The sequence below is a fragment of the Heterodontus francisci genome, chromosome 24, assembly GCF_036365525.1.
Source record: "Heterodontus francisci isolate sHetFra1 chromosome 24, sHetFra1.hap1, whole genome shotgun sequence".
Classification (NCBI taxonomy): Eukaryota; Metazoa; Chordata; class Chondrichthyes; order Heterodontiformes; family Heterodontidae; genus Heterodontus; species Heterodontus francisci.
In genome coordinates this window covers 76,040,036-76,067,059 of record NC_090394.1, presented here as the reverse complement: position 1 = coordinate 76,067,059, position 27,024 = coordinate 76,040,036, and the positions used below count along the sequence as shown (strand labels likewise).

The following is a 27,024-nucleotide window of genomic DNA, read 5'->3' as shown; positions in this document are numbered from 1 at the left end:
GTTGTTTTAAAATATTTATATGAAAAAAATCCTCAAATAGCAAATGATGAGTGGTTTTCAAGGAGCAAATAGCCTATCATTTTTAGATTTAAAAAAAAGTAATATCCATAATTACTGTAGACTCCAAAGTACTGGAAAATGCACCAAATAAAATGTCAAAAATCAATTTTTTCTGGGTTGGTCGAGGCCCAAACACCCATAGAAAATAAATCTTGTGACTTAAACACTTGTATTTCTGCTTGAGACTTCCAATTTAAGTGGAAGAATGTTGTGTATAACCTAAGTTAAAATTTCATGTCCCACTGCACTTTGTGTAATTATTTATTTTTGAGTTGTCAGTCTTTTTGAAGCTTTATTTAGGTTTTTCGTGTTTATGCACTTGTGAAAGTTCCAGAAAATATTCTGCTAATATTTTTACAGAACCAGAGTCCTACCTCTCCCCAGCAGTTGACTTACCAGAGTAATCATCAGATGGTGTCTTCTCATTCAGGTGGAGGGTTTTATCAATGTGGGATCGATCTCTGTAAGGTAGCTGCAGCTGAGGTTGCTCCTCCACCTCTCCCTCATCTCCTTCATCTGCAGGACAAAGAGAAAGTAAAACATCAGCAATGAACAGCACTTCTGGATTTTAAATGCTGTGAATTCCCCACTCCAAAGATTTGCCAGAACAACATTCACTCTCTGTATCAGCTTTGGCTGTGATAGCATTCTCACCTCTTGTCCCACTCCAGAGATTGCTCCCAGTGCAGTACTAAAGGAGTGCTGCACTGTCGGAGTTGCTGACTTTCAGATGAGAGGTTAAAGCGAGGTCCTGTCTGCCCTGCCAGGTAGATGTAAAAGAACCCATGGCACTATTTCGAAGAAGAGCAGGGGAGTTCTCCCCAGTGTCCTGGTAAACTTTAATGTTCAACCAACGATGTCAAAAACAGATTATCTGGTCATTCATCTCATTGCTGTTTGTGGGACCTTGCTATGTGCAAATTGGCTTCTGCATTTTGCTATAATACGACAGTGACTGTATTTAAAAAATAATTCAGCAAAATGTTCTTGGACATCCTGAGGATGTGAAAGGCACCATATTTTTTTTTATTATTCATTCATGGGATGTGGGCATCGCTGGCCAGGCCAGCATTTATTGCCCATCCCTAATTGCCCTTGAGAAGGTGGTGAGCTGCCTTCTTGAACCGCTGCAGTCCATTTGGGGTAGGTACACCCACAGTGCTGTTAGGAAGGGAGTTCCAGGATTTTGACCCAGCGACAGTGAAGGAACGGTGATATATTTCCAAGTCAGGATGGTGTGTGACTTGGAGGGGAACTTGCAGGTGGTGGTGTTCCCATGCATTTGCTGCCCTTGTCCTTCTAGTTGGTAGAGGTCGCAAGTTCTTTTCTTTCTCTGCACAATGGAGGTAAAATGGCATTCTGGGTGCTGGTTATATCTTCTTTCTTTCTTTTGGGCCTCCTTATCTCGAGAGACAATGGATACGCGCCTGGAGGTGGTCAGTGGTTTGTGAAGCAGCGCCTGGAGTGGCTATAAAGGCCAATTCTGGAGTGACAGGCTCTTCCACAGGTGCTGCAGAGAAATTTGTTTGTTGGGGCTGTTGCACAGTTGGCTCTCCCCTTGCGCCTCTGTCTTTTTTCCTGCCAACTACTAAGTCTCTTCGACTCGCCACAATTTAGCCCTGTCTTTATGGCTGCCCGCCAGCTCTGGCGAATGCTGGCAACTGACTCCCACGACTTGTGATCAATGTCACACGATTTCATGTCGCGTTTGCAGACGTCTTTATAACGGAGACATGGACGGCCGGTGGGTCTGATACCAGTGGCGAGCTCGCTGTACAATGTGTCTTTGGGGATCCTGCCATCTTCCATGCGGCTCACATGGCCAAGCCATCTCAAGCGCCGCTGACTCAGTAGTGTGTATAAGCTGGGGGTGTTGGCCGCTTCAAGGACTTCTGTGTTGGAGATATAGTCCTGCCACCTGATGCCAAGTATTCTCCGAAGGCAGCGAAGATGGAATGAATTGAGACGTCGCTCTTGACTGGCATACGTTGTCCAGGCCTCGCTGCCGTAGAGCAAGGTACTGAGGACACAGGCCTGATACACTCGGACTTTTGTGTTCCGTGTCAGTGCGCCATTTTCCCACACTCTCTTGGCCAGTCTGAACATAGCAGTGGAAGCCTTACCCATGCGCTTGTTGATTTCTGCATCTAGAGACAGGTTACTGGTGATAGTTGAGCCTAGGTAGGTGAACTCTTGAACCACTTCCAGAGCGTGGTCGCCAATATTGATGGATGGAGCATTTCTGACATCCTGCCCCATGATGTTCGTTTTCTTGAGGCTGATGGTTAGACCAAATTCATTGCAGGCAGACGCAAACCTGTCGATGAGACTCTGCAGGCATTCTTCAGTGTGAGATGTTAAAGCAGCATCGTCAGCAAAGAGGAGTTCTCTGATGAGGACTTTCCGTACTTTGGACTTCGCTCTTAGACGGGCAAGGTTGAACAACCTGCCCCCTGATCTTGTGTGGAGGAAAATTCCTTCTTCAGAGGATTTGAACGCATGTGAAAGCAGCAGGGAGAAGAAAATCCCAAAAAGTGTGGGTGCGAGAACACAGCCCTGTTTCACACCACTCAGGATAGGAAAGGGCTCTGATGAGGAGCCACCATGTTGAATTGTGCCTTTCATATTGTCATGGAATGAGGTGATGATACTTAGTAGCTTTGGTGGACATCCGATCTTTTCTAGTAGTCTGAAGAGACCACGTCTGCTGATGAGGTCAAAGGCTTTGGTGAGATCAATGAAAGCAATGTAGAGGGGCATCTGTTGTTCATGGCATTTCTCCTGTATCTGACGAAGGGAGAACAGCATGTCAATAGTCGATCTCTCTGCACGAAAGCCACACTGTGCCTCAGGGTAGACGCGCTCGGCCAGCTTCTGGAGCCTGTTCAGAGCGACTCGAGCAAAGACTTTCCCCACTATGCTGAGCAGGGAGATTCCACGGTAGTTGTTGCAGTCACCGCGGTCACCTTTGTTTTTATAGAGGGTGATGATGTTGGCATCGCGCATGTCCTGGGGTACTGCTCCCTCGTCCCAGCACAGGCATAGCAGTTCATGTAGTGCTGAGAGTATAGCAGGCTTGGCACTCTTGATTATTTCAGGGGTAATGCTGTCCTTCCCATGTGATATCTAATTAGATATATTACCGCAACACTGACTTTTTCCCCCCCACTTCTCCCCTCCTGAAGACACTGACTCCTTGCAGGAGTTTTGTTTCATGGGCATCAGCCATTACTGTATTGTGCAAACAGGCTGTTCCATACTAGGGACAACTCCAAGTGCCCAGAAATAAAAAAACAAAATCTGAAACTTTCCTTAATTTCAAAACTTTGTTTTGAGCATTGTAGGGATATGGAGTCAGTGAGTTTTCTCTGCTTTTCCTAGAGCTCCTGACACACGTCACAGAAGCAGGAGTAGGCCCCTAAGCCTGCTCCTTCATTCTTGTTAGATCATGGATGATCTGTACCTCAACCCCATTTACCTGCCTTTAATCAGTATCCCTTGATATCCTTACCCAACCAAAATCTATCTTGAAAATTTCAATTGATCCCCCCAGCATCCACAACATTTTGGGGGCGATAACTCCAAATTTCTACTATCCTTTGTATGACGAAGTGCTTCCTGATTTCACTCCTGAATTACCTGGCTTGAATTTTAAGATTATTCCTCCTTGTTCTGGGTTTTGTCCTTCCTGTTGGTTGAGCTTTCATTGCTCTGCCAGAACAATTTTGAGGCTGGGGAGGGGTAGAGCAAGGCTGAGTCCCAGAGGTGACTCTTGGGAGATTTCTTTCTTCAAAAACAAGGAACATTCCAGCCTCTCCCTGGTGGCCTAGCTGAGATTGTGAATTTGACTGATTGACTGAGTAAAAGCAAAAAGGACATTTTTCTTGAATTTGATTTTCTCTTCAAAATAAATCTATCACTTTGGACCAACATATGAATAGTATGACAAATAGTAGGCCAAAACATTGTATGTTTTAAAGAAGGAGTTAGATATAGCTCTTGGGTTTAAAGGGCTCAAAGGATATGGGGCGAAAGTGGGAACAGGTTACTGAGTTGGATGATCAGCCATGATCATAATGAATGACGGAGCAGGCTCGAAGGGCCGAATGGCCTACTCCTGCTCCTATTTTCTATGTTTCTAATTTGCAGCACAGAAGGAGACTACTCTACCCAGCACACCTGTGCCAATAGTGTTCACATGTTGCAGCAGTTTGTTGGACTATTGCTCCAAGACTGGGCTGTCTCGCCTATTCTGTCTTCCATTCTGGATCCTGGAACTCCCTTCCTAACAGCACTGTTGGTGTACCTACACCCCAAGGACTGCAGCGGTTCAAGAAGGCAGCTCACCACCACCTTCTCAAGGGCAATTAGGGATGGGCAATAAATGCTGGTCTGGCCAGCGACGCCCACATCCCATGAACGAATTCTACGGTTTTTCACTGAAGATTGTGACTCCCTGTTAAGGTTTATTCCAATACCATTCTTTCTGTGTGAGCCTACACAGCGAGTGTTGATGTGCTGCTTTCTTATGGAAGATATCAATCCTGTGCCCCATCCCATCCTTACCACTTCATGCCCACTTGTTCCAACTGGGTCCCTAGAGGGTGATCAGAAATGATGATAGCAGCTGATTTTTCCCCGCGCTAATCTCAGTTTGGCTCAGTTGTTAGCATTCTTGATTGAGTCAGATGTGTGTGGTTTCAAGCTCAATCATGGATTGAGCCCATAATCTAGGCTGAATACTGAGTGCTTCATTATCGGAGGTGCTGTTTATTGGATGAGGCATTAAATTCTGGTGTGATCTGCCTGTTCAAGAGGGCATATCACATCACATCGTACTATTTGAAGAGTACATGGTGTTTCCAGTGTCTTGGCCAATATTCCTCTGTCAACTAACATATGCTGTTTGTGGGACCTTGCTATGCACAAATTTGTTGCTGCCTACATAACAACAGTGACTGCACTTCAATCCATTTAGTTGCTTTCGGACTGCCTGAGAAAATGATTAGGCCCCATACTTGGAGTACTGAGAATAGTCATGTTAGCTAAGATAGCTAAATCACCACAAACCATCACAGGAATCAAGCTGGGATTAGATGCATTTACAACAACATGTTGAATTTGTGCACTGGTTTTAATGTGAGGAATGTCCCAGAACATTTCCCAGGTGAACACTGGAAATGGACATCAAACCATCAAGAGAGAGCTTAGATGGTAAGTCCAATTTACTCACTGAGAGAAAGCTTTATGTCAGTTTTAAGTCTCTTTTTTTTACAGCTCTAACCTGCACTTAAATATTCTCCGTTTCAGACTCTGATATTGCACAAGAAAGCTTTCAGTCCCGGTGCAGCTTAATATTTCAATGTGTCCAGACCGGAGGAGTGCAGCCAATGACAGACAGACAGCTCCGCCGCTCCTTCCCAGTGTTTGGCCAAGCCCCTCAGTAAATGACCCAAGCCACAGGGAATTGACAGCATCCCACAAGGAATGTAATGAATCTGTTGTTGATTTAGACTGCATGTGAAAACAAACTCAATCAACAGACCCAGCCCCATCCCATGTTCTCAGTTTGCTCCATCTGATGGTAGTATAAAGAAGGGAAAGAGCTGAGTTTGCAGGTTGCTGTCAGGAGACAGGGATTTCCTAATAGGGCGATTGGCTTGGGTCAGTATCTGTGATTCATCCCACTGTGATAAGTCTGAGTCTGTGCCTGTGATTGCATCACCCCCCCACCCTGCAGTGATGGGCCTGGGTCTATGCCTGTGTTTCCCCCCAGTGATGGACCTGGGTCTGTGCCTGTGTTTCCCTCCAGTGATGGGCTGGGTCCATGCCAGTGTTTCCCCCCAGTGATGGGCCTGGGTCTGTGCCTGTAATTTCCCTTCCCCCCTCCAGTGATGGGCCTGGGTCTGTGCCTGAGATTCCCCCAGTGATGGGCCTGGGTCTGTGCCTGAGATTCCCCCAGTGATGGGCCTGGGTCTGTGCCTGTTATTTCTCTTCCCCCCCCCCCCCACGCTCCCCCATCCTAGTGATGGCCCTGGGTCTGTACCTGTGATTCCACCCAGTGATGGGCTGTGTAGTACATTCAACCACCAATACATGGAGCCTTCTCATCCCTAATAGCTTACTGTCCCTTTAATTTATGTCATTCACATTTATAATCTTTATGACCATAGGTCCAAAGTCAGCTGTTCATATGTCACATCTCAATTGTATTCCGAAATGTTATTTTCTGAAATAAATCTATATAAGTTGCATTTGAATGAATCAATATTATTGGCTTCCACCATCTCCCTAAAGAGACTATTTCATTGATTGACACTCACTCACTTGGTGAAATATTATTTCCACAGATTTGTTTTGAATTTATCCTCCTTCAAGCACAGACCATGTTCTCTGGTTCTCCTGTTCTGGACATGGTCTACATTATCTCCAATCCTAAAAGCAGCAATCATATCACTTCCCAATCTTCTCTTTTCCAGTGAGAACATATCCAAATTACATAATCTACCATCACCTCAGCAGACTTGTTGCTCTATATATCTCTAAGGATCTATGGATTTCAGTTCTGTTTGCCCTCCTTTCCTTTCACAAAAACAGACATAGGAAGGCTGTCTTACCCCAGCAGAGCAAGCAATAGGGTCGAATTAAAGTAGAACTACATTTAGTAGAATGACCTGTTCCCACTTGGCCATTGCCCACAACATGGTTAAAATGAGGAGCTCAAGGACTGGAGACCAATGTCCCATTACTCCATGGCACGGTATCCCTTAGAGTGCCCCTGAAGCAATTCACTTCCTGTGGTTGCAATCCCTAACCAAGAATAACACTGGTCTTTGAATTTAGTGTGCAAAAGTTCTCAATCACTCTTTTAGACATGTACAAATCACCAGTGCACAATGGTAGACTACTTTATCAGACTACAGTTACACACTGTTGGCTTATAAACACTGAACAAGCCATTGGGCTGTGGTGTCTTCCAATTTCTTAACTGGTGAAATACTGACAAATAAGCATTGTTATCCAACTTAAGGGAATAAGTCCACGATTAACTGAGTGAGAATCAGACAAAACAGTTCATTTATCAGCAGACTCAATTTCACTCATTCCAGTCAGAAGTGCTGGAACCTGATTCGCCGCCTCGGAGCAGCCCAAAAATCACCTGTACTAAATCGCCCATCAGTCACCCCGAACCAAGTTGCTAGTCATCTGCTCCATGTAGCGAAGACACCGTTGGAAAAGAAAACAAAACGCATCATCTGTAATGAAGTGAAAAAACAACGCCAGCAACATGCAGAACATGGCAGTCACAAGATCACAGAACCGGAGAAAGCATTAAGGGGCCTGAAATGTGGCAAAGCAGCGGGATATGACAACATTGCACCAGAATTCTTGAAGCAACTTGGCCCCCGTGCTCATGCCTGGCTGACTCAATTCTACACAAGAATCATCAGCTCAAACTCACTCCCGAAGTTATAGCGTATGGCAAAAATCATTGCCATTCCAAAATCCGGAAAAAATCTCACACTGGTGGCAGCTATCAACTGATTTCACTACTTTCTGTGTTCTTTAGGATCTTTGAGCATTTTATCCTGCCACGCATATCTCCGGAAGTAGAGACCATCCTTAATGTCGACCAAGCTGGTTTCTGTAAGGGGCGCAGCACATGTGATCGAGTTCTGGCACTCACCATCGACATTGAAAATGGCTTCCAAAAGAACCTGAAGACAGGCAAAGTGCTACTGGAATAAAAACAAGAAATGCTAGAAATACCCAGGTTACTGAGCTGAAACGTTAACTCTGCTTCTTGCTCCACAGATGCTGCCAGACCTGCTATTTCCAGAATTTATTGTTTTTATTTCAGATTTCCAGCATCTGCTGTATTTTGCTTGTATCATAGTGCTACTGGACCTCACAGCTGCCTATGATACAGTGTGGCACATTGGCCTGCTCCTAAAGCTGTCCAGAGTACTTCCAACCTGGGTCGGGACAGTTGTTGAAACACTCCTTCGCAACAGACGATTGAGAGTCCACCTTGGACAAAGGAAAAGTGCATGGAGAAGACTGGCCAACTGACTACCACAGGGCTCAGTGCTAGCCCCAACATATATACAAATGACATGCCAACAACCACATTTCACAAGTTCATCCATGCTGATGACATCTGTTGTGCCACCCAAGCAACATCCTTCTGCACCCTGGACCAGATCCTTAATGAAGACGTTACAAAGTTGACGGACTACTGCAGCACATGGTGTCTCACAGTGAATCTCTCTAAAACCATATCCAGTGTATTCAACTTCCACAATGCCAGTGCCAAGAAAGGATTGCGTATCTACATGGGTGGTCAGAGACTAAAGCATGATCCCAACCCAATATTCTTGGGAGTGACTCTGGATAGGACATGTCCTTCCAGGAGCATCTGAAGAAAACAGCAGCAAAGGTCAAAACCAGAAACAACCTATGAACCAAACTTGCTGCATCTACATGGGGTGCCACAACACTCCAGATGTCAGCACTTGCCCTATCATACTCAGCAGCAGAGCACTGTGCACCTGTCTGGCATAGGTTATCACACACACATCTTGTTGATACTGAATTGAATGCAACAATGCGCATCATACCAGGAACCTTCTGCTCAATACCCCTCCCCTGGCTTCCTGTCCTCGCAAACATCACTCCCCCACACATCTGCTGACTGATGAAAACCCACAAGCTGGTTGAAACCATCCGTGCTGCACCTCACTTACCACTCCATAATGACACATTCAATCCACCTATTGCCTGCCTTCCATCTCAGCGCCCGATATGGAGTAACCTTCCTGAGCAAGATCGACCAGCAGACATCCGTTGGATCAAGGAATGGGAAACACAGGAAGTCACTAACAAGTTCCTTGTGACAAACCCCATCTGTTGAATGGCAGGCTTTGAACTATCACGGCGAGAGTGGTCCTTGCTAAATAGATTCAGCACAAGCCAGGGCCCCTGTGCAGCCAACCTCCACCGCTGGGACCTCAGTACAAACCCCTTATGCATTTGTGGAGAGACACAAACAATGCTGCACATTACCGAGGAATGTCCCCTCTACAAATTAACTGGCGGACTAATCACCTTAAACGCAGCAAATGAGGAGGCTATCACTTGGCTCCGGGGATTTACATTCGCTAAATAAAATAAATTTATCTGTGATGCAGGACTGAGTGCTGCAGGGGTCACAACAATGTCCCTCCACTTCTGGGCCCATGGTTTGAATCCAGCCTATGGGAGGTGTGTTCCCTCCTGCCACCTGTAAGGGTCATATATGGAATCTCTTCTCCTAGTCTCACCCCAATTCCTTTGGGGTATGAAGTTAACTTGGCACTATTTTGACAACCTCCTTCATGCAGCACGGATAATGTGGGATAATTCTGGCATAGTATAGAATGCTCTTTTTAGGTTGCGATTAAGGAACCTTTATTTGAGCACAGTAAAGACAGCTTTACTTGCATGCAGTGTAGAGGGAGCTTTACTCTGTATCTAATCCATGCTGTACCTGCCCTGGGAGTGTTTGATGGAGCAATGTAGAGGGAGCTTTACTCCTGTATCTAACCCATGATGTACCTGCCCTAGAATTGTTTGGAACAATGTAGAGAGCTTTACCTCATATGTAAACTTTGGGGTGTGCTTGATGCAGACACTTGCTGCACAAATATAGCTTCTCCCATTTTGATGAACACAAAATTCAGCAGATAAGTTCTTGGTTGAATGAGCACAGCTAATTTAATTGATTCTTGGATTCATTCTGTATGGCTCTAATTTTTGAAGTATTAACTGACAGTAAGTCATCACACTGATAGTGCAGATAAACATCTGCTGAAGCAAGTTTCTGTTCACAAGGTATTAGAGGTAAAGGAGGTGAAACCACACAGAAACCATGAAGTCATGCGTCATGAGAAGTATATGTGAAGTTATGAATGAATCACTCCAGGCATTGAAGTTAGTGGCATCACAAGCAGAAAATCAAAACGTAACTCCACTCCATTGGTCAGTCTCACTCATAGCTGATGTGTTAAATGAAGTCGATGTGGGAAGCCAAAAGAAAAAAATGAAATTCCACAGCTGAACATGGTGCTGTGTTAGATGGTGAGTCCTCACTGACTCACCGTCTCTCTCCCACTCCTCCACTTCAAGAGATAGCCTTGTGTTATCACTGGTGTTGTTGGGCGTTCTTTCTTCCTTTCCTGCAGTCATAGATCCTGGGAAAGAAACAGCTTCATCAGAAATGAAGCCTGGTTCAATAATTTTCTCCTTGGCAACTTTGACTCCTTCACAGAGCTCTTCAGTTTTTTGATCCGATACTTGGACTTCCTTTGCAAATGCTTCTTTATTATCTCCACCTTCTTCAAATCCATTGCCATTGTCACTCGTTGCAATCTTTAGAGTCTCCTGACTATCAGCATCTTCAGATTCCATCTCTTTTTTCTCAGCGGTTTCTTTCTCATCCAATTTATTGTCAGTTCCCTCATCATTTTGCTCCTCAGCTTCACCTTTCCTAATATTAGCTTCCTGCTCAGAATCTGCTGTTTCAGTATTCTCTTCCTGACTATCCTGTGCTTCCAGATCCTTTGTCTTGTCTTCCTCTCCTTGGCTTGAAGTTTCATCTTCTGTTTCCTCGGAAGAACCTTCCTTAAGATCCAACTCACCATCAGAATCATCCTTCTCAGGCCAGTGCTGACTTCTGTTGCTGTTTATCCCTGTTTCTTCTTCCGAATCTGTGACAGATTCAGGGGCCCCATTTTGTGTTGGCTGTCTTAGTTCTGCTTCTTCATTCTCATGGGATTCATTGATGGCATTTTCTGCAGATCCATTTGATTCACTTTCCACAGTTGATGCAGTTTCTGTGCTGTTGAGATTCTCCTTATCAACAAGAACACCACCAACGTCTTCAGTAGTGCCAGACAGTAGGTTTTCATTTCTTTCATCATTTACAAGCAGTTCCTCCAATTCCCCAGTGTCATTTTTGGAGTTGGCTTCATTGCTTTGACATTCTTGTTCTTCTACATCCCTTTTAACTACATTATCATGTACAGTAGTACACTTTGAGCATGCTGCTGCACAGCTATCAGCATGTGACTGATCTTTTTCTTCCTTCTCACTGGATTCCACTGTGGGACTGCGTGGTCCCAAGTCTGAACTACCATCAGATGCTGAGTCTGCATACAGTTGTGCACTGGCTTCCTCTGCTTGCTGCTTACCATTCGTAAGCTTCTCATCATTCACATCGACACTTGAATCTGCAGCCAAGGCTTGGTTCCCTGCAAGAATGACAACATCTTCACTGTTGAGTTTGGTGAAGTCTTGAGGCTCTAAATGATCAGAACATTATCAGTCAGTTTGAGGCCAGTTTCTGTCGTGATGTGTTTTCGTTCAATATAATTCAGAGGGAAAATAAATATCCAAAGCAATGCCCAGAAAGGTATCAAGAGCAGGTATTACTATTTGGAGAAAGGGTACAAATGGAGTAATACAGGCCTTTGTCACTTAATGGTGAATCATTGATTATGTGAACACTCCATAAACAAAAGTAATGATAAATCTGTGCATCCCTTACTAATCTGGATTCTAGTGTGGTATTCCAGTAACAGGACTTGTCATGAGCCAGCAGCAAGGTAATTGAACTATGATCAGCCCCTCAAGTGAAGCTATTTGTCATGGAATGCCATAGACTGCTGTGAGTGTTAACACTAGCTACACGTTTCCAATCCTTCCTGGATGATGAAAGTCAAAGTTAAGTTCAGGGATTTGTTTGCTGTCAGTCCTTACAAATATAGAAAACAAGTATGGGAGCTGTCTCTATAGCTCATTTGGTAAATATCCTGCTCAATGTGTAACTGAGCCTTACAAACCTTATCTCAGCCAGGGTGGCAGTAGGTGTGCTATAATTGGGCTAGGGAGAGGTTAAATCACATACGCTCTCGTTCCTGGCCATTGTCCAGTAACCACTGTGGAAATGTGTGTGTGTGCGAGCACACGCATGCATGCACATGAGCATTTGTGCAGCACATCAAGTGCTTTCTATGATCTTCCACCTCACAGTCAAACAATTTACCATCAATCATAATCTTGGTTCATAAATGAAGAATGGCCACATGGTATAGGTCAAGGTTTGGGTGACAGTGAGGTACTGGAACTCGCTGGCATTTGGGTGGAAGAAAAGAACTTTGATTTAAGGCTCAGATTGAATGTTACTTCAATGAGTTGACTTTTTTGGATATATTTCTGTGTTACCCAGTTGGAAACTCAAAAGCCCAACTTCTGCCTTCTGACCAGGAGGCGACAGCACTGGGTCCAGAAAATGTTGATCAGTTCAGCCCCTTCTCAGAGGGCTTGCATTGCTGGATGCCTGACACTGTCTGGCTTGCACCATTTGAATTAAATGTTGAGAGAATGGCATTGAGAGTTAACAGCAAAGCCACAGGCCAGATCAGCCTGACCTTTTGACTGGAGAATGCCTGATGACAAGCAACTAGTTAGGGGAAATGAATGCCGTGAAGATAAGCCTGTGTGAGTATCTCCATGGTGTCAATGGTCAACACTGTGGTGTTAAGGGAATGTATGTGTGTATAAGACATATGCTAGATGACCTCCTGTGGCATTGCACATGGGAAGTCAAAACCAAATTTAGTCTGCAGTCAGGGCATGTAGGCAGAGCTCAGTCCCCATTTTTAACTCATAACATTGTTCATATAACATTTCTTACCTTCGTGCACACCTGCTGTCAACGTTTGCGACCATATATTACTTTGGCCACTTTTGCAATGCAAACACCCTATGTAAACTTGTCACACTGTAATTATGTGTTGCCACCAGTGGAGACGTTGACACCCTAATTTATACAGTGCACCAAATCTCATCATTTTACTCATTTAAACCATGTGAGATCAAGGGAAGATGGCCCTGCTCACTGACACGACTTATTTATTCGACATTATGACCAAGGACCTAGAAAATACCCTCACCCTGTAAATCACTAAGCAAATCTACATGGGTCACGGGTCCAAAATGTGAAAGGACTGTGTTTAAATGTAGTTATTTTCAGCATTGATTCCATCTGGGCTGGCTCTTTGCGAGCGCAATCCAAATCTAATCCCACTGGCCCATGCTCTCCCACAGTCCTGTACCTCCCTTTATTTCAATTATTTTTCCAAGTTTCCCTTAAAAGGTGTAATAGTCTTTGACTCAGCTATAATAAATATCTGTCAACTTTGAAGAGATATAACCACAAGACAGCATGTGAATGGAGCACATCAGGTCTCATTCACTGCTTCATAGTATAGCCATCATACGTTTACTCTGTTGGGAAGAGGCCATCATTGCTAGTTCAGGTGTCAATAACAGCTCTCTAACCACAGCCAAACTTTTGTATCAAGTCCCAGTTTTCTACCACTTATTTGTGCTATTTTATGAGTATCTTTAAATCCTCTCAGCCAAGGTCAGCTGCCAAAGCTCCTTTGAAAGAGAACCCGGTTCAGCAAGAACAAAGGTATGGCTTGTAAAGTTTAGAGATCCACCTCGCATACAAATCCAACCAGTTTCCATCAAAGAAAGCTCCTGGCTTCTTTTCACAAGGAAAACTAAGTGATCACAGAGGCAGATAAAACTAATTAATCAACCCAGTTCTAATGGAGGTTATGCTGATTAAACAGGTAAATGGAGAGCATATGTTTCCCCACAGAGGGGAGAGAGAGTGTGACTGCAAATCACTCTCATACAACTCTATCCTGTTGGATAGTTATAGAGGGATACCACTGGTGGCAAGCTGTTAGCCTCATCCTCTTGGCCAGACATTGAGTGGTACCGCCAGACCCAAGCCAAGGCCTGCCATAGCACATGATGCCTGTGCTGCAGCCCTTCCAGGAAGGAGAATTTTTTCCCAATGGAGAATGAGAAACAATTTTTAAAAAGGTGGCAGAATAGCATTTACCTTCTGGAGCTTGTCAATTCCACGCATCTACTTTCAACAGTCAGAGGCGTTTTACCAGGGCAGCTGAGCACTACCCTTCATGTGAGACATGGGGTCAGCAATATCAAAGTCCTCTAGCCCACCCCATGATGAAATGGCACATTGAATTTTCGTGGGCACTGTCCCAGTCTTACACTGTAGCTTTGGCAGGAGATTGGCGGAATCCTAGAGAAATGGCTAAAAGCAGCTACTAACACTACTGAATTTCCACTAAAATTATGAGAAAAGCTCCCCTTGGGTTTTTAAGGGTCTGACTCCATGGGATGAAACTGGTCTTAATTAGCAGCATGAAATGCACTCATGATGAATCAGCCAACTGTTATACACCACTCCAGAGTTTCTTTTTCATCCAGGTCAATTAGACCCCAGCCTGAAACTCACTCTCGGGAATCTGTTATTCTATATGTAAACCATCCAAACCCCTTAATTAGATTAAAAGCAAAATACTGCAGATGCTGGAAATCTGAAAAAAAAACAAAAAGTGCTGAAAATACTCAGCAGGTCTGGCAGCATCTGTGGAGAGAGCAACAGAGTTAACGTTTCAGATCAGTGGCCTTTCATCAGAACTGGCAAAGGTTAGAAATGTAATAGGTTTTAAGCAAATAAAGCAGGAGTGGGGCAAAAGTGAACAAAAGAGAAGGAGGCAAAGGCAAAGAGTGTGTTAATGGTGTAGTGAAAGACAAAGCGTTAGTGCAGAGAGGGTGTTAAATGACAGAATAATGAAAGCCCTAGCCAAAAGCACAAACATGAAAAAAACAGTGGGCAAGCACATGTAAAAAGAAATTGAATGAAGAAATAAAATAAAGTAAAAACAAAAAATAAAACTAAAAATAAAAAAGGGAGACCAGTCATGCTCTGAAATTATTGAACTCAATGTTCAGTACGGTAGGCTATAGCGTGCCTAATCGGTGAATGAGGTGCTGTTCCTCGAGCTTGCATTGATGTTCATTAGAACACTGCAGCAAGTCCAGGACAGAGATGTGAGCAGGGGAGTGTGTTGAAATGGCAAGTGACAGGAAGCTCGGGGTCATGTTTTCGGACTGAGCAGAGGTGTTCCACAAAGCGGTCACCCAATCTGCATTTGGTCTCCCCAATGTAGAGGAAACCACATTGTGAGCAGCGAATACAGTATACTAAATTGAAAGAAGTACAAGCAAATTGCTGCTTCACCTGAAAGGAGTGTTTGGGGTCTTGGATAGTGAGGAGAGGGGAGATAAACAGGCAGATATTACACCTCCTGCAATTGCATGGGAAGGTGCCGTGGGAAGGGGATGAGGTGTCGGGGGTAATGGAGGAGTAGACCAGGGTGTCGCGGAGGGAATGATCCCTTCGGAATGCTGACGGGAGGGGAAGATATGTTTGATAGTGGCATCACACTGGACATGATCCTTTGGATATGGAGACTGGTGGGGTGGAAAGTGAGAACAAGGGGAATCCTGTCACGGTTCTGGGAGAGAGGGGAAGAGGTGAGGGCACAGGTGCGGGAAATGGGCCGGACACGGTTGAGGGCCCTGCCAACCACAGTGGGGGGGAATCCTCGGTTGAGGAAAAAGGAAGACATATCAGAAGTGCTGTAATGGAAGGTTGCATCATCAGAGACGGAGAAACTGTGAGAATGGAATGGAGTCCTTACAGAAGGCAGGGTGTGAAGAACTGCAGTCGAGGTAGCTGTGGGAGTCGGTGGGCTTATAATGAATATTATTAGACAGCCTATCCCCAAAGATGGAGACAGAGAAGTCGAGGAAGGAAAGGGAAGTGTCAGAGATGGACCATGCAAAGGTGAGAGAAGGGTAGAAATTGGAAGCAAAGTTGATAAAGTTTTCCAGTTCGGGGTGGGAGCAGGAAATGGCACCGATACAGTCATCAATGTACCGGAAAAAGAGTTGGGGGAGGGGGCCTGAGTAGGACTGGAACAAGGAATGTTCGACATATCCCACAAAAAGACAGGCATAACTAGGACCCATGCGGGTACCCATAGCAACACCTTTTACATGAAGGAAGTGAGTGGAGTTGAAGGAGAAATTGTTCAATGTGAGAACAAGTTCAGCCAGGCGGAGGAGGGTGGTGGTGGATGGGGACTGGTTGGGCCTCTGTTCAAGGAAGAAGCGGAGAGCCCTCAAACTGTCCTGGTGAGGGATGGAGGTGTAGAGAGAAATAAATTAGATTCCAGCCTGTAACTCACACCCAGGTAGCTGTTATTCTGTACATAAACCCACTGAACCCCTTCAATTAAATACCAGCCTGTAATTCAGTTCAGGGTACCCGTTATTCTATATAGAGACCACTCAAACCTCTCGATTAGATTCCACCCTATAACTCACTCCTGAATATCCATTAACTCATACATAAACCACCCGAACACCTCTATTAGATTCTGTAACCTAGTCCAGCGTTCTATATATAAAGAGACCTTTAAAGAGAATGGGTTTATATGTTGCACTGCTATTGCAAAGCCCTGAGCTCGCTAAATATTTGAAGAACCAGGGAAGCTATGTTGGAAATCCATGAACATTCTAGCAGAGGCATGCATGTGAGGTAGGATGTTCAAATCGATTAGCAATTAGAATGACATGTTCAGAGGATGTCCCTTGGTTCTTTCAGTGGAGCTGTCAACCTGTTTGTTTTTCACCTGGTGGAATGTTCTACAAATATTAGCAGCATGAGCATGATTTCCAAGATATTATTTGTAGAGGGATGACATCACTGCTTCCACAGCCATGTGTCCTGCTGTTGGCGTTTCATCCTATTCGTTGTTTCCTCTGTCATTTTTCCTACCTTTAGGAATTTACTGATTGTGATACAATTGCACCAAGGCTCCTTAGACAGCACCTTCCAAACCTGCGACCTCTACCGCTGCGTTGTCCTGGATGGTGTTGAGCTTCTTGAGTGCTGTAACGCATTCTGGAGCTTCAGGTCAGGCGTAACACCGTTCTGGTGGTGGTGAAGGATAATGAAGGAGGTGCACCTGTTGACCGTAGCTTCTTCATTAAGAAAATCCTTCTTCATTGCTGTGGATTCCAAGCTGCAGACATCTTCTGCCTGCAGGACTTCCCCAGCAGTGGATATTTCGACGTGACGTTCAAAAATGTGGCAGGATGCATCAAGTTCCTATAGAACGGCTATACAGTTTAGGCCTTTATTCATTAGAGTTTAGAAAAATGAGGGGTGATCGTATTGAAACGTACAAGATTCTGAGGGGGCTTGACAGGGTAGATGTTGAGAAGATCTTGCCACTAGTGGGGGAATCTCAAACTAGAGGACATAATTACAGAATAAGGGGACATTCATTTAAAACTGAGATGCGAAGGAATTTCTTCTCTCTGAGGGTAGTGAATGTCTGGAATTCTCTACCCCAGAAAGTTGTGGAGGCTAGATCACTGAAAGTATTTAAAGAGGAGGTAGATAGATTTTTGAAATATCGGGACGTTGAGGGCTATGAGGAGCTGGCACGAAAGAGGAGTTGAGGTCTGGGGCAGATCAGCCATGATCTTATTGAATGGCGGGGCAGGCTTGAGGGGCCGAATTGCCTACTCCTCCTCCTATTTCTTATGTTCTTATGTTGGAGCTGCACTCATCCAGGCAAGTGGACAGTATTCCATCACACTCCTGACTTGTGCCTTGTAGATGGATAGGCATTGGGGAGACAGGAGGTGAGTTACTTGCCGCAGAATTCCCAGCCTCTGACCTGCTCTTGTAGCCACAGTATTTATGTGGCTGGTCCAGTTCAGTTTCTGGTCAATGGTAACCCCCAGGATGTTGATAGTGGGGGATTCAGTGATGGCAATGCCATTGAACATCAAGGGGAGATGGTTAGATTCTCTTTTGTTGGAAATGGTCATTGCCTGGCACTTGTGTGGCGCAAATGTTACTTGCCACTTATCAGTCCAAGCCTGAATGTTGTCCAGGTCTTGCTGCATTTGGACATGGGCTGCTTCGGTATCTGAGGAGTCGCAAATGGTGCTGAACATTGTGCAATCATCAGCAAACATCCCTACCTCTGACCTTATGATGGAGGGAAGGTCATTGATGAAGCAGCTGAAGATGGTAGGGCCTTGGACACTACCCTGAGGAACTCTTGCAGTGATGTCCTGCAACTGAGATGATTGGTCTCCAACAACCACAACTATTTTCCTTTGTGCTAGATATGACTCCAACCAGTGGAGAGTTTTCCTTCTGATTCCCATTGACTCCAGTTTTGCTAGGGCTCCTCCATGCCATACTTGGTCAAATACTTAATGGTGATGTCAAGGGCAGTCATTCTCACCTCACCTCTGGAGTTCAGCTCTTTTGTCCAGGTTTGGACCAAGGCAGATGGAGTATAATGTAGGGAAGTGTGAAGTTATTCACTTGGTCAAAAGAATAGAAAAGCAGAATATTTTTTTAAAAAGTGTGAAACTTGTAAGTGTTGATGTTCAAAGAGACTTGTACAAGGAATGCAGAAAGTTAACATGCAGGTACAATGAGCAATTAGGAAGGCAAATTGCATGTTGGCCTTTATTGCAAAGGGATTGGAGTAAAGAAATAAGAAAGTATTGCTACAGTTGTACAGGTTTTTGGTGAGATCACATCTGGAATACTGTGTTCAGTTTTGGTCTCCACATTTAAGAAAGGATATACTTGCATTGGAGGCTAGATTGGTCCCTGGGATGAGGGGTTGTCCTATGATGAGAGGCTGAGTAAATTGAGCCTATATTGTCTGGAGTTTAGAAGAATGAGTGGTGATCTCATTGAAACATATAAGATTCTAAAGGGGCTGGAAAGGGTAAACACTGAGAGATTATTTCCACCGGTTGGGGAATCTAAAACACGGGGACACAGTCTCAGGATAAGGGGCCAATCAATTAGGACTGAGATGAGGAGAAATTACTTCACTCAAGCGGTTGTGAATCTTTGGAATTCTCTACCTCAGAGGGTTGTGGATGCTCCATCATTGAATACATTTAAGGCTCAGATAGACAGATTTTTGGTCTCTCAGGGAATCAGGGGTATGGCAAGCGGGCGGGAAAGTGAAGTTGAATCCTAAGATCAGCCATGATTGTTTTTGAATGGTGGAGCAGGCTCGATGGACCTTATGGTCTACTCCTGCTCCTATTTCTGTGTTCTTATGAAATCAGGAGCTGAGTGGTCCTGGTGGAACCCAAACTGAGCATCAGTGAGCAGGTTATCGTTGAGCAAGTGCTGCTTGATAGCATTGTGATGACCCCTTCCATCACTTTGTTGATGATCGAGAGTAGACTAGGTGGGATTTGCCCTGCTTTTTGTGGACAGGACATATCTGGGCAATTTTCCACATTGCCGGGTAGATGCCAGTGTTGCAGCTATACTAGAACAGCTTGGCTAGGGGCACAGCTAGTTCTGGAGCACAAGTTTTCAGTACTATTGCTAGAATGTTGTCCGGGCCAATAGACTTTGCAGTATGCAGTGCCTTCAGCCGTTTCTTGACATCACATGGAGTGAATCGGATTGGCTGAAAACCGGCATCTGTGATTCTGGGGATTACGGGAGGAGGCCGAGATGGATCAGCCACTCAGCACTTATGGCTGAAGATGGATGCAAATGCTTCAGCCTTATCTTCTGCACTGATGTGCTGGGCTCTCCTATCGTTCAGGATGGGGATATTTGTGGAGTCTCCTCCTCCGGTTAGTTGTTTAATTGTCCACCACCATTCATGACTGGATGTGGCAGGACTGCAAATTAGCAGTGACTACACTTCAGCAGTAATTCACTAACCATGAAGCACTTTGGTATGTTCTGAGGATGTGAAACGGAGCAATATAAATGCGGGTTCTACTTTTGTGGAATGACTCTGGAGGTTTTGTCTCCACTACAGACATAGAGGCTCAGCAAGTGTTGGCTGATTGTTGTGTGCCTTTGAAATTCAAAGCTGGTTCACCTCATAAAACACGACACTCAGACTCGTTTCACCTGAACTTCTCAGCGGGGATGTCTCAGTTAGTCTGCCTCAATTGTTACTATACAGTTGTGATTCTTGGAAATAAGAGAAGCAAAGAGAGAGCATGAAATGAGACTGGCAGCTAGCATTAAAGGAAATCCCAAAGTTTCCCATAGAGATATAAATAGTAAAAGGGTGGTTAAAGGAGGAGTGGGGCCGATTAGGGACCAGACAGGGGATTTACACATGGAGGCTGAGGTATTAAATGAATACTTTTCATCTGTCTTTACCAAAGAAGAAGATGCAACTGAGGCAATGGTGAAAGAGGAGGTAGGTCAGACGAGCTTAAAATTGATAAAGAGGAAGTATTAGATAGGCTGTTTGTACTTAAAGTGGATAAAACACCAGGACCAGATGAGATGCATCCAAGGATACTGAGGGAAGTGAAGGTGGAAATCACAGAGGCACTGACCATAATTTTTCAGTCTTCCTTAGACTTGGGGATGGTGCCAGAGGACTGGAGAATGGCAAACGTTACACCCTTGTTTAAAAAAGGGTGTAAAGATAAGCCCCGGCAACGATGGGCCAGTCAGTTTAACTTCGGTGGTGGGAAAACTTTTAGAAAAAATAATTCGGGACAAAATCAATTGTCACATGGACAAATGTGAGTTAATTAAGGAAAGCCAGCATGGATTTCTTAAGGGAAAATTATGTTTAACTAACTTGCTGGAGTTTTTTGAGGAGGTAATAGAGAGAGGGTTGATGAGGGCAATGCTGTTGATGTGATGTACATGGACTTTCAAAAGGCGTTTGATACAGTGCCACACAACAGGCTTGTGAGCAAACATGTACTCATGGAATAAAAGGGACGGTAGCAACATGGATACAAAATTGGCTGAGTGACAGGAAACAAAGAGTAGTGGTTAATGGATTTTTTTGGGCTGGAGGAAGGTTTATTTATTTATTTAGAGATACAGCACTGAAACAGGCCCTTCGGCCCACCGAGTCTGTGCCGAACAACAACCACCCATTTATACTAACCCTACAGTAATCCCATATTCCCTACCACCTACCTACACTAGGGGCAATTTACAATGGCCAATTTACCTATCACCTGCAAGTCTTTGGCTGTGGGAGGAAACCGGAGCACCCGGCGAAAGCCCACGCGGTCACAGGGAGAACTTGCAAACTCTGCACAGGCAGTACCCAGAATCGAACCTGGGTCCCTGGAGCTGTGAGGCTGCAGTGCTAACCACTGCGCCACCTAATATATATTAATGACCTAGACCTTGGTGTACAAGGCACAATTTCAAAGTTTGCAGATGATATAAAACTTGGAAGCATTGTGAACTGTGAGGAGGATAGTGTAGAACTCCAAAAGGACATAGACATGTTGGTGGAATGGGAAGACAGGTGGCAGATGAAGTTCAATGCAGAGAAATGTGAAGTGATTCATTTGGTAAGAAGAACAAGGAGAGACAATATAAAATAAAGCATACAATTCTAAAGGGGGTGCAGGAGCAGAGGGACCTAGGTGTATATGTGCATAAGTCATTGAAGGTGGCAGGACGTGTTGAGAGAGTGGTTAATAAAGCATACAGTATCCTGGGCTATATTAATAGGGGCATAGAGTACAAGAGCAAGGAAGTTATGTTGAACTTATATAAGACACGAGTTCGGCCTCAGCTGAAGTATTGCGTCCAGTTCTGGGCACCACACTTTAGGAAAGATGTGAGGGCACTGAAGAGAGTACAGAAAAGATTCACAAGAATGGTTCCAGGGATGAGGAATTTCAGTTATGAAGATAGATTGGAGAAGTTAGAACTGTTTTCCTTGGAGAAGAGGAGGCTGAGAGATGATTTGATAGAGGTATTCAAAATCATGAGGGGTCTGGACAGTGTAGAGAGAGAGAAACTGTTCCCACTCGTGAAACGATTGAGAACGAGAGGGCACAGATTTCAAGTATTTGGTAAGAGAAGCAAAAGTGACATGAGGAAAAACATTTTCACGCAGCAAGTGGTTAAGGTCTGGAATGCACTGCCTGAGAGTGTGGTGTAGGTAAGTTCAATTGAAGCATTCAAAAGGGAATTAGACTGTTCTATGAAAAGGAAGAATGTGCAGGGTTACGGGGAGAAGGCAGGGGAATGAACCTGAGGGAATTGCTCTTTCGGAGAGCCAGTGCAGACATGATGGGCCAAATGGCCTCCTTCTGCGTTGTAATGACCCTGTGTAAACCACTTCACCTCACACTCAGATTCTCACAATCACTTTCCCAGAACGCCTTCAGTTGCTATGACAGCATGTTGTGTTTCTGTTTGCACATTTGTATCGTGTGGCCAAACTTGCTGGTAGCTGGGTGATTGCTGTACTTTACAACTTGCAGTTCATACATCATATTGTAGTGCTGTCACCTCTGCCTTGTGGCTATATTATCAATAAGTAGTCCTGCTGTTTCGCTGCCTATATTACCACTCACCTGCATCAGAGAGGTCATTTTATGAGTTGGCACTGTCAATGAGGAGAAATGTCTTCACTCAGAGGGTTTTGAATCTTTGAAATTCTCCATCCAGTGAGCTGTGGTTGCTCAATCATTTAGTATATTCAAGGCTGCTATCTATAGATTTTTGGACTTCCGGGAAACAAGGGATATTGGGATCAGGTGAAAAAGTGTAGTTGAGGTAGAAGATTAGCCATGATTTTGTTGAATGATTGAGCAGGCTCAAGGAGCCCTATGGTCAACTCCTCCTATTTCTTATGTTCTTATTATGTTAGGGCAAATTTAAGAAAAAAACTAGTGCTTGAGTTGATGTTACACTCATGAGGGCTTATTCCCACTTTTACTCTGATCAGAAGCCCATTGCTTACTATACATCATCACGCTTGAATGAGCCTAATTTTCCAACACTGATAAAACTAAAGCCATCCCTTTTTTTTTAGTTCCTGTAGCACCTGCAAGTGTCCAGCACAATTTCCATCAGCGCATCCTGGCTTCCATCTCAGTCTGGATCAAGTAGTCTGCCAGTTTAGCCTCAAGCTAACCTTTTATCCACAGTTCTTGCTTTCAGTTTCCTCCATTTCTCACTGTGCTGAGCATCCTTTCCTCATTGTCAAACACCTCAAGATGTCTTCCTACGTGTAAGGTTTGTGGATATATGTAGTTGTTGAATAACACTGTCAGCTATTACACACTGAGCCTTCTTAGCAACAAAGTTTGTTACATAATCTTGGTTTGTATTCACTTGCGTTTAGAATATTAAGGAGTGATCTGACTGAGTTGTTCAAAATACTAAACCTAGTGCTCAGCCATTTTGGAGGGAAATTAGGAAGCACATTTTTCACACAAGGGGTTGTGCAAACCTGAAACTCTCTCCTCCAAAAGGCTATTGAGGCTTGAGAAATTTTCAAAACTGAGATTGACAATTTTTAGTTAGGTAAGGGTATCAAGGAATTATGGAGCTAAAGCGGGCAAATAGAGTTGAGGTACAGCTCAGCCATGATCTAATTGTGTGGTTCAGTTGGTAGTACTCTTATCTCTGAGTCAGAAGGATGTGGGTTCACATTCCATTCCAGGACTTGAGCACATAAATCAAGGCTGAGACTCCAGTGCAGTACTGTGGGAGTGCTGCACTGTTGGAGGTATCACCTTTTGGATGAGACATTAAATTGAGGCCCTGTTTGCCATCTCAGGTAGACATAAAAGATCCCATTGCACAATTTTGAAGAAGAGTGGGGGAGTTATCCCCAGTGTCCTGGCTAATATTTATTACAAAAACAGATTATCTGGTCATTATCACATTGGTGTTTGTGGAAGCTTGCTGTGCATAAATTGGCCACTGCATTTCCTACATTACAAAAGTGACTACACTTTATGGTTGTAAAGCACCTTGAGATATCTGATGGTTGTGAAAGGTGCTATATAAATGCAAGTCTTTTTTTCTTTTTAATTGAATGGAGGAACAAGCTCGAGGAACTCAATAGCCTTCTCTGTTCCAATGAGCCAAACCTTGCTGCAAGAAATCGAAGGCGTCATTTGTCTACGGAGGTAATAATGGTCATTGTCTTACTCTCACCCTTTTTATAATCAGTAACACATTCTGAAGCCTTTGTAATGTGACTATGAGTCACATTAACTGCAGAGATAGTGGGTGCACTGGCTCTGATTTTCCAAAACTCCCTAGATTTTAAAATGGTCACAGTGGATTGGAAGTTGGAAGATGTTGCAATGCTATTCAAGAAAGGAGGGAGAGAGAAAACAGGTAACTGCAGACCAGTTAGCCTGACATCAGTCATCAGAAAACTGCTAGAGTCTATTATTAAGAAAGTCTTAACAATGCACTTAGAAAATCCTAATATGATCAGACAAAGTCAACATGGTTTTAAGAAGGGGAAATAAAGTTTGACAAATTTATTAGAGTCTTTTGAAGATGTAACTAGTAGGGTAGATAAAGGGGAACCAGTAGATGTAGTATACTTGGATTTCTAAAAGGCATTTGATAGGTGCCACACAAAATATAAGGGCACATGGAGTTGGGGGTGATACATTAGCATAGTTGGAGGATTGGTTAATGGACAGGAAGCAGAGAGTAGGGATAAACAGGGCATTTTCAAGTTGGCAAGCTCTAACTGGTGGAGTGCCGCAAGGATCAGTGCTGGGGCCTCAGCTATTTACAATCTATATTAATGACTTAGACAAAGAGACAGAGTAATGCATCTATGTTTGCTGACTATACATAGCTTGTGTGGAGGAAAATTCCTTCTTCAGAGGACTTGAACGCATGTGAAAGCAGCAGGGAGAAGAAAATCCCAAAAAGTGTGGGTGCGAGAACACAGCCCTGTTTCACGCCACTCAGGATAGGAAAGGGGTCTGATGAGGAGCCACCATGTTGAATTGTGCCTTTCATATTGTCATGGAATGAGGTGATGATACTTAGTAGCTTTGGTGGGCATCCAATCTTTTCTAGTAGTCTGAAGAGACCACGTCTGCTGACGAGGTCAAAGGCTTTGGTGAAATCAATGAAAGCAACGTAGAGGGGCATCTGTTGTTCGCAGGGGCAGGTTGTTCAACCTTGCCCGTCTAAGAGCGAAGTCCAAAGTACGGAAAGTCCTCATCGGCGAACTCCTCTTTGCTGACGATGTTGCTTTAATATCTCACACTGAAGAGTGCCTGCAGAGTCTCATCGACAGGTTTGCGGCTGCCTGCAATGAATTTGGCCTAACCATCAGCCTCAAGAAAACGAACATCATGGGGCAGGACGTCAGAAATGCTCCATCCATCAATATTGGCGACCACGCTCTGGAAGTGGTTCAAGAGTTCACCTACCTAGGCTCAACTATCACCAGTAACCTGTCTCTAGATGCAGAAATCAACAAGCGCATGGGAAAGGCTTCCACTGCTATGTCTAGACTGGCCAAGAGAGTGTGGGAAAATGGCGCACTGACACGGAACACAAATGTCCGAGTGTATCAAGCCTGTGTCCTCAGTACCTTGCTCTATGGCAGCGAGGCCTGGACAAGGTATGTCAGCCAAGAGCGACGTCTCAATTCATTCCATCTTCGCTGCCTCCGGAGAATACTTGGCATCAGGTGGCAGGACCGTATTTCTAACACAGAAGTCCTCGAGGCGGCCAACATCCCCAGCTTATACACACTACTGAGTCAGCGGCGCTTGAGATGCCTTGGCCATGTGAGCCGCATGGAAGATGGCAGGATCCCCAAAGACACATTGTACAGCGACCTCGCCACTGGTATCAGACCCACCAGACGTCCATGTCTCCGCTTTAAAGAGGTCTGCAAACGCGACATGAAGTCCTGTGACATTGATCACAAGTCGTAGGAGTCAGTTGCCAGCGTTCACCAGAGCTGGCGGGCAGCCATAAAGGCGGGGCTAAAGTGTGGCGAGTCGAAGAGACTTAGCAGTTGGCAGGAAAAAAGACAGAGGCGCAAGGGGAGAGCCAACTGTGTAACAGCCCCGACAAACAAATTTTTCTGCAGCACCTGTGGAAGAGCCTGTCACTCTGGAATTGGCCTTTATAGCCACTCCAGGCGCTGCTCCACACACCACTGACCACCTCCAGGTGCTTATCCATTGTCTCTCGAGATAAGGAGGCCAAAGATTGAGATTGATACATAGCTAGGTGGCAATGTCAGCTGTGAGGAGGACACAAAGAGGCTGCAAAGAGATATAGACGGGTTAAGTGAGTGGACAACAATGTGGCAGATGGAATATAATGTGGGGAAGTGTGAGATAAGTGTAAGAACAGAAAAGCAGAATATTTTTCAAAAGTGCGTAACTTGTAAATGTTGATGTTCAGAGAAACTTGAGTGTACTTGTACAAGGAACACAGAAAGCCAGCATGTAGGTACAGCAAGAAATTAGGAAGGCAAATAGCATGTTGGCATTTAATAAGGAAGCCTTCTTACAATTGTACAGGGCTTTGGTGAGATCACACCTGGAGTACTGTGCACAGTTTTGGTCTCCATATTTAAGGAAAGATATACTTGCATTGGAGGCAGTACAGCAAAGGTTCAATAGATTGTTTCCTGGGATGAGGGGGTTGTCCTATGATGAGAGGCTGTGTAAATTAGGCCTATATTCTCTAGAGCTTAGAAGAATGAGGTAATTTCATTGAAGCATGGAAGACTCTGTGGGGGCTTGACAGAAACATAGAAAATTGGAGCAGGAGTAGCCCATTCGGCCCTTCGAGCCTACTCCGCCATTCATTATGATCATGGCTGATCATCCAACTCAGTAACCTGTTCCTGCTTTCGCCCCATACCCTTTGATCCCTTCAGACCCAAGAGCTATATCTAACAATGTTTTGGGAATCAACTGCTTTCTGTGGCAGCGAATTCCACAGGCTCACCACTCTCTGGGTGAAGAAATTTCTCCTCATCTCAGTCCTGAAAGGTTTACCCCAGATCCTTAGACTATGACAGGGTAAACAATCTTGGATACAGGGACAGTCTCAGGATAAGGGGTCCATCATTTAGGACTGAGACGAGGAGAAACCTCTTCACTCAAAGGGTTGTGAATCTTTGGATTTCTCTACCCGAGAAGGTGGTGGATGCTCCA

At 44.5% G+C, this 27,024-nt stretch overlaps 1 protein-coding gene across 1 annotated transcript in view; it reads right to left on the bottom strand.

The window, feature by feature from the left end:
* srl (sarcalumenin) overlaps window positions 1-27,024 on the bottom strand; it is a 68,216-nt gene that overhangs the window by 19,227 nt on the left and 21,965 nt on the right. Inside the window, exon 2 of the mRNA XM_068056668.1 lies at window positions 457-576. Within this exon, the coding sequence (XP_067912769.1) occupies window positions 457-576 (120 nt within the window). The remainder of the gene's footprint in view (window positions 1-456; window positions 577-27,024) is intronic.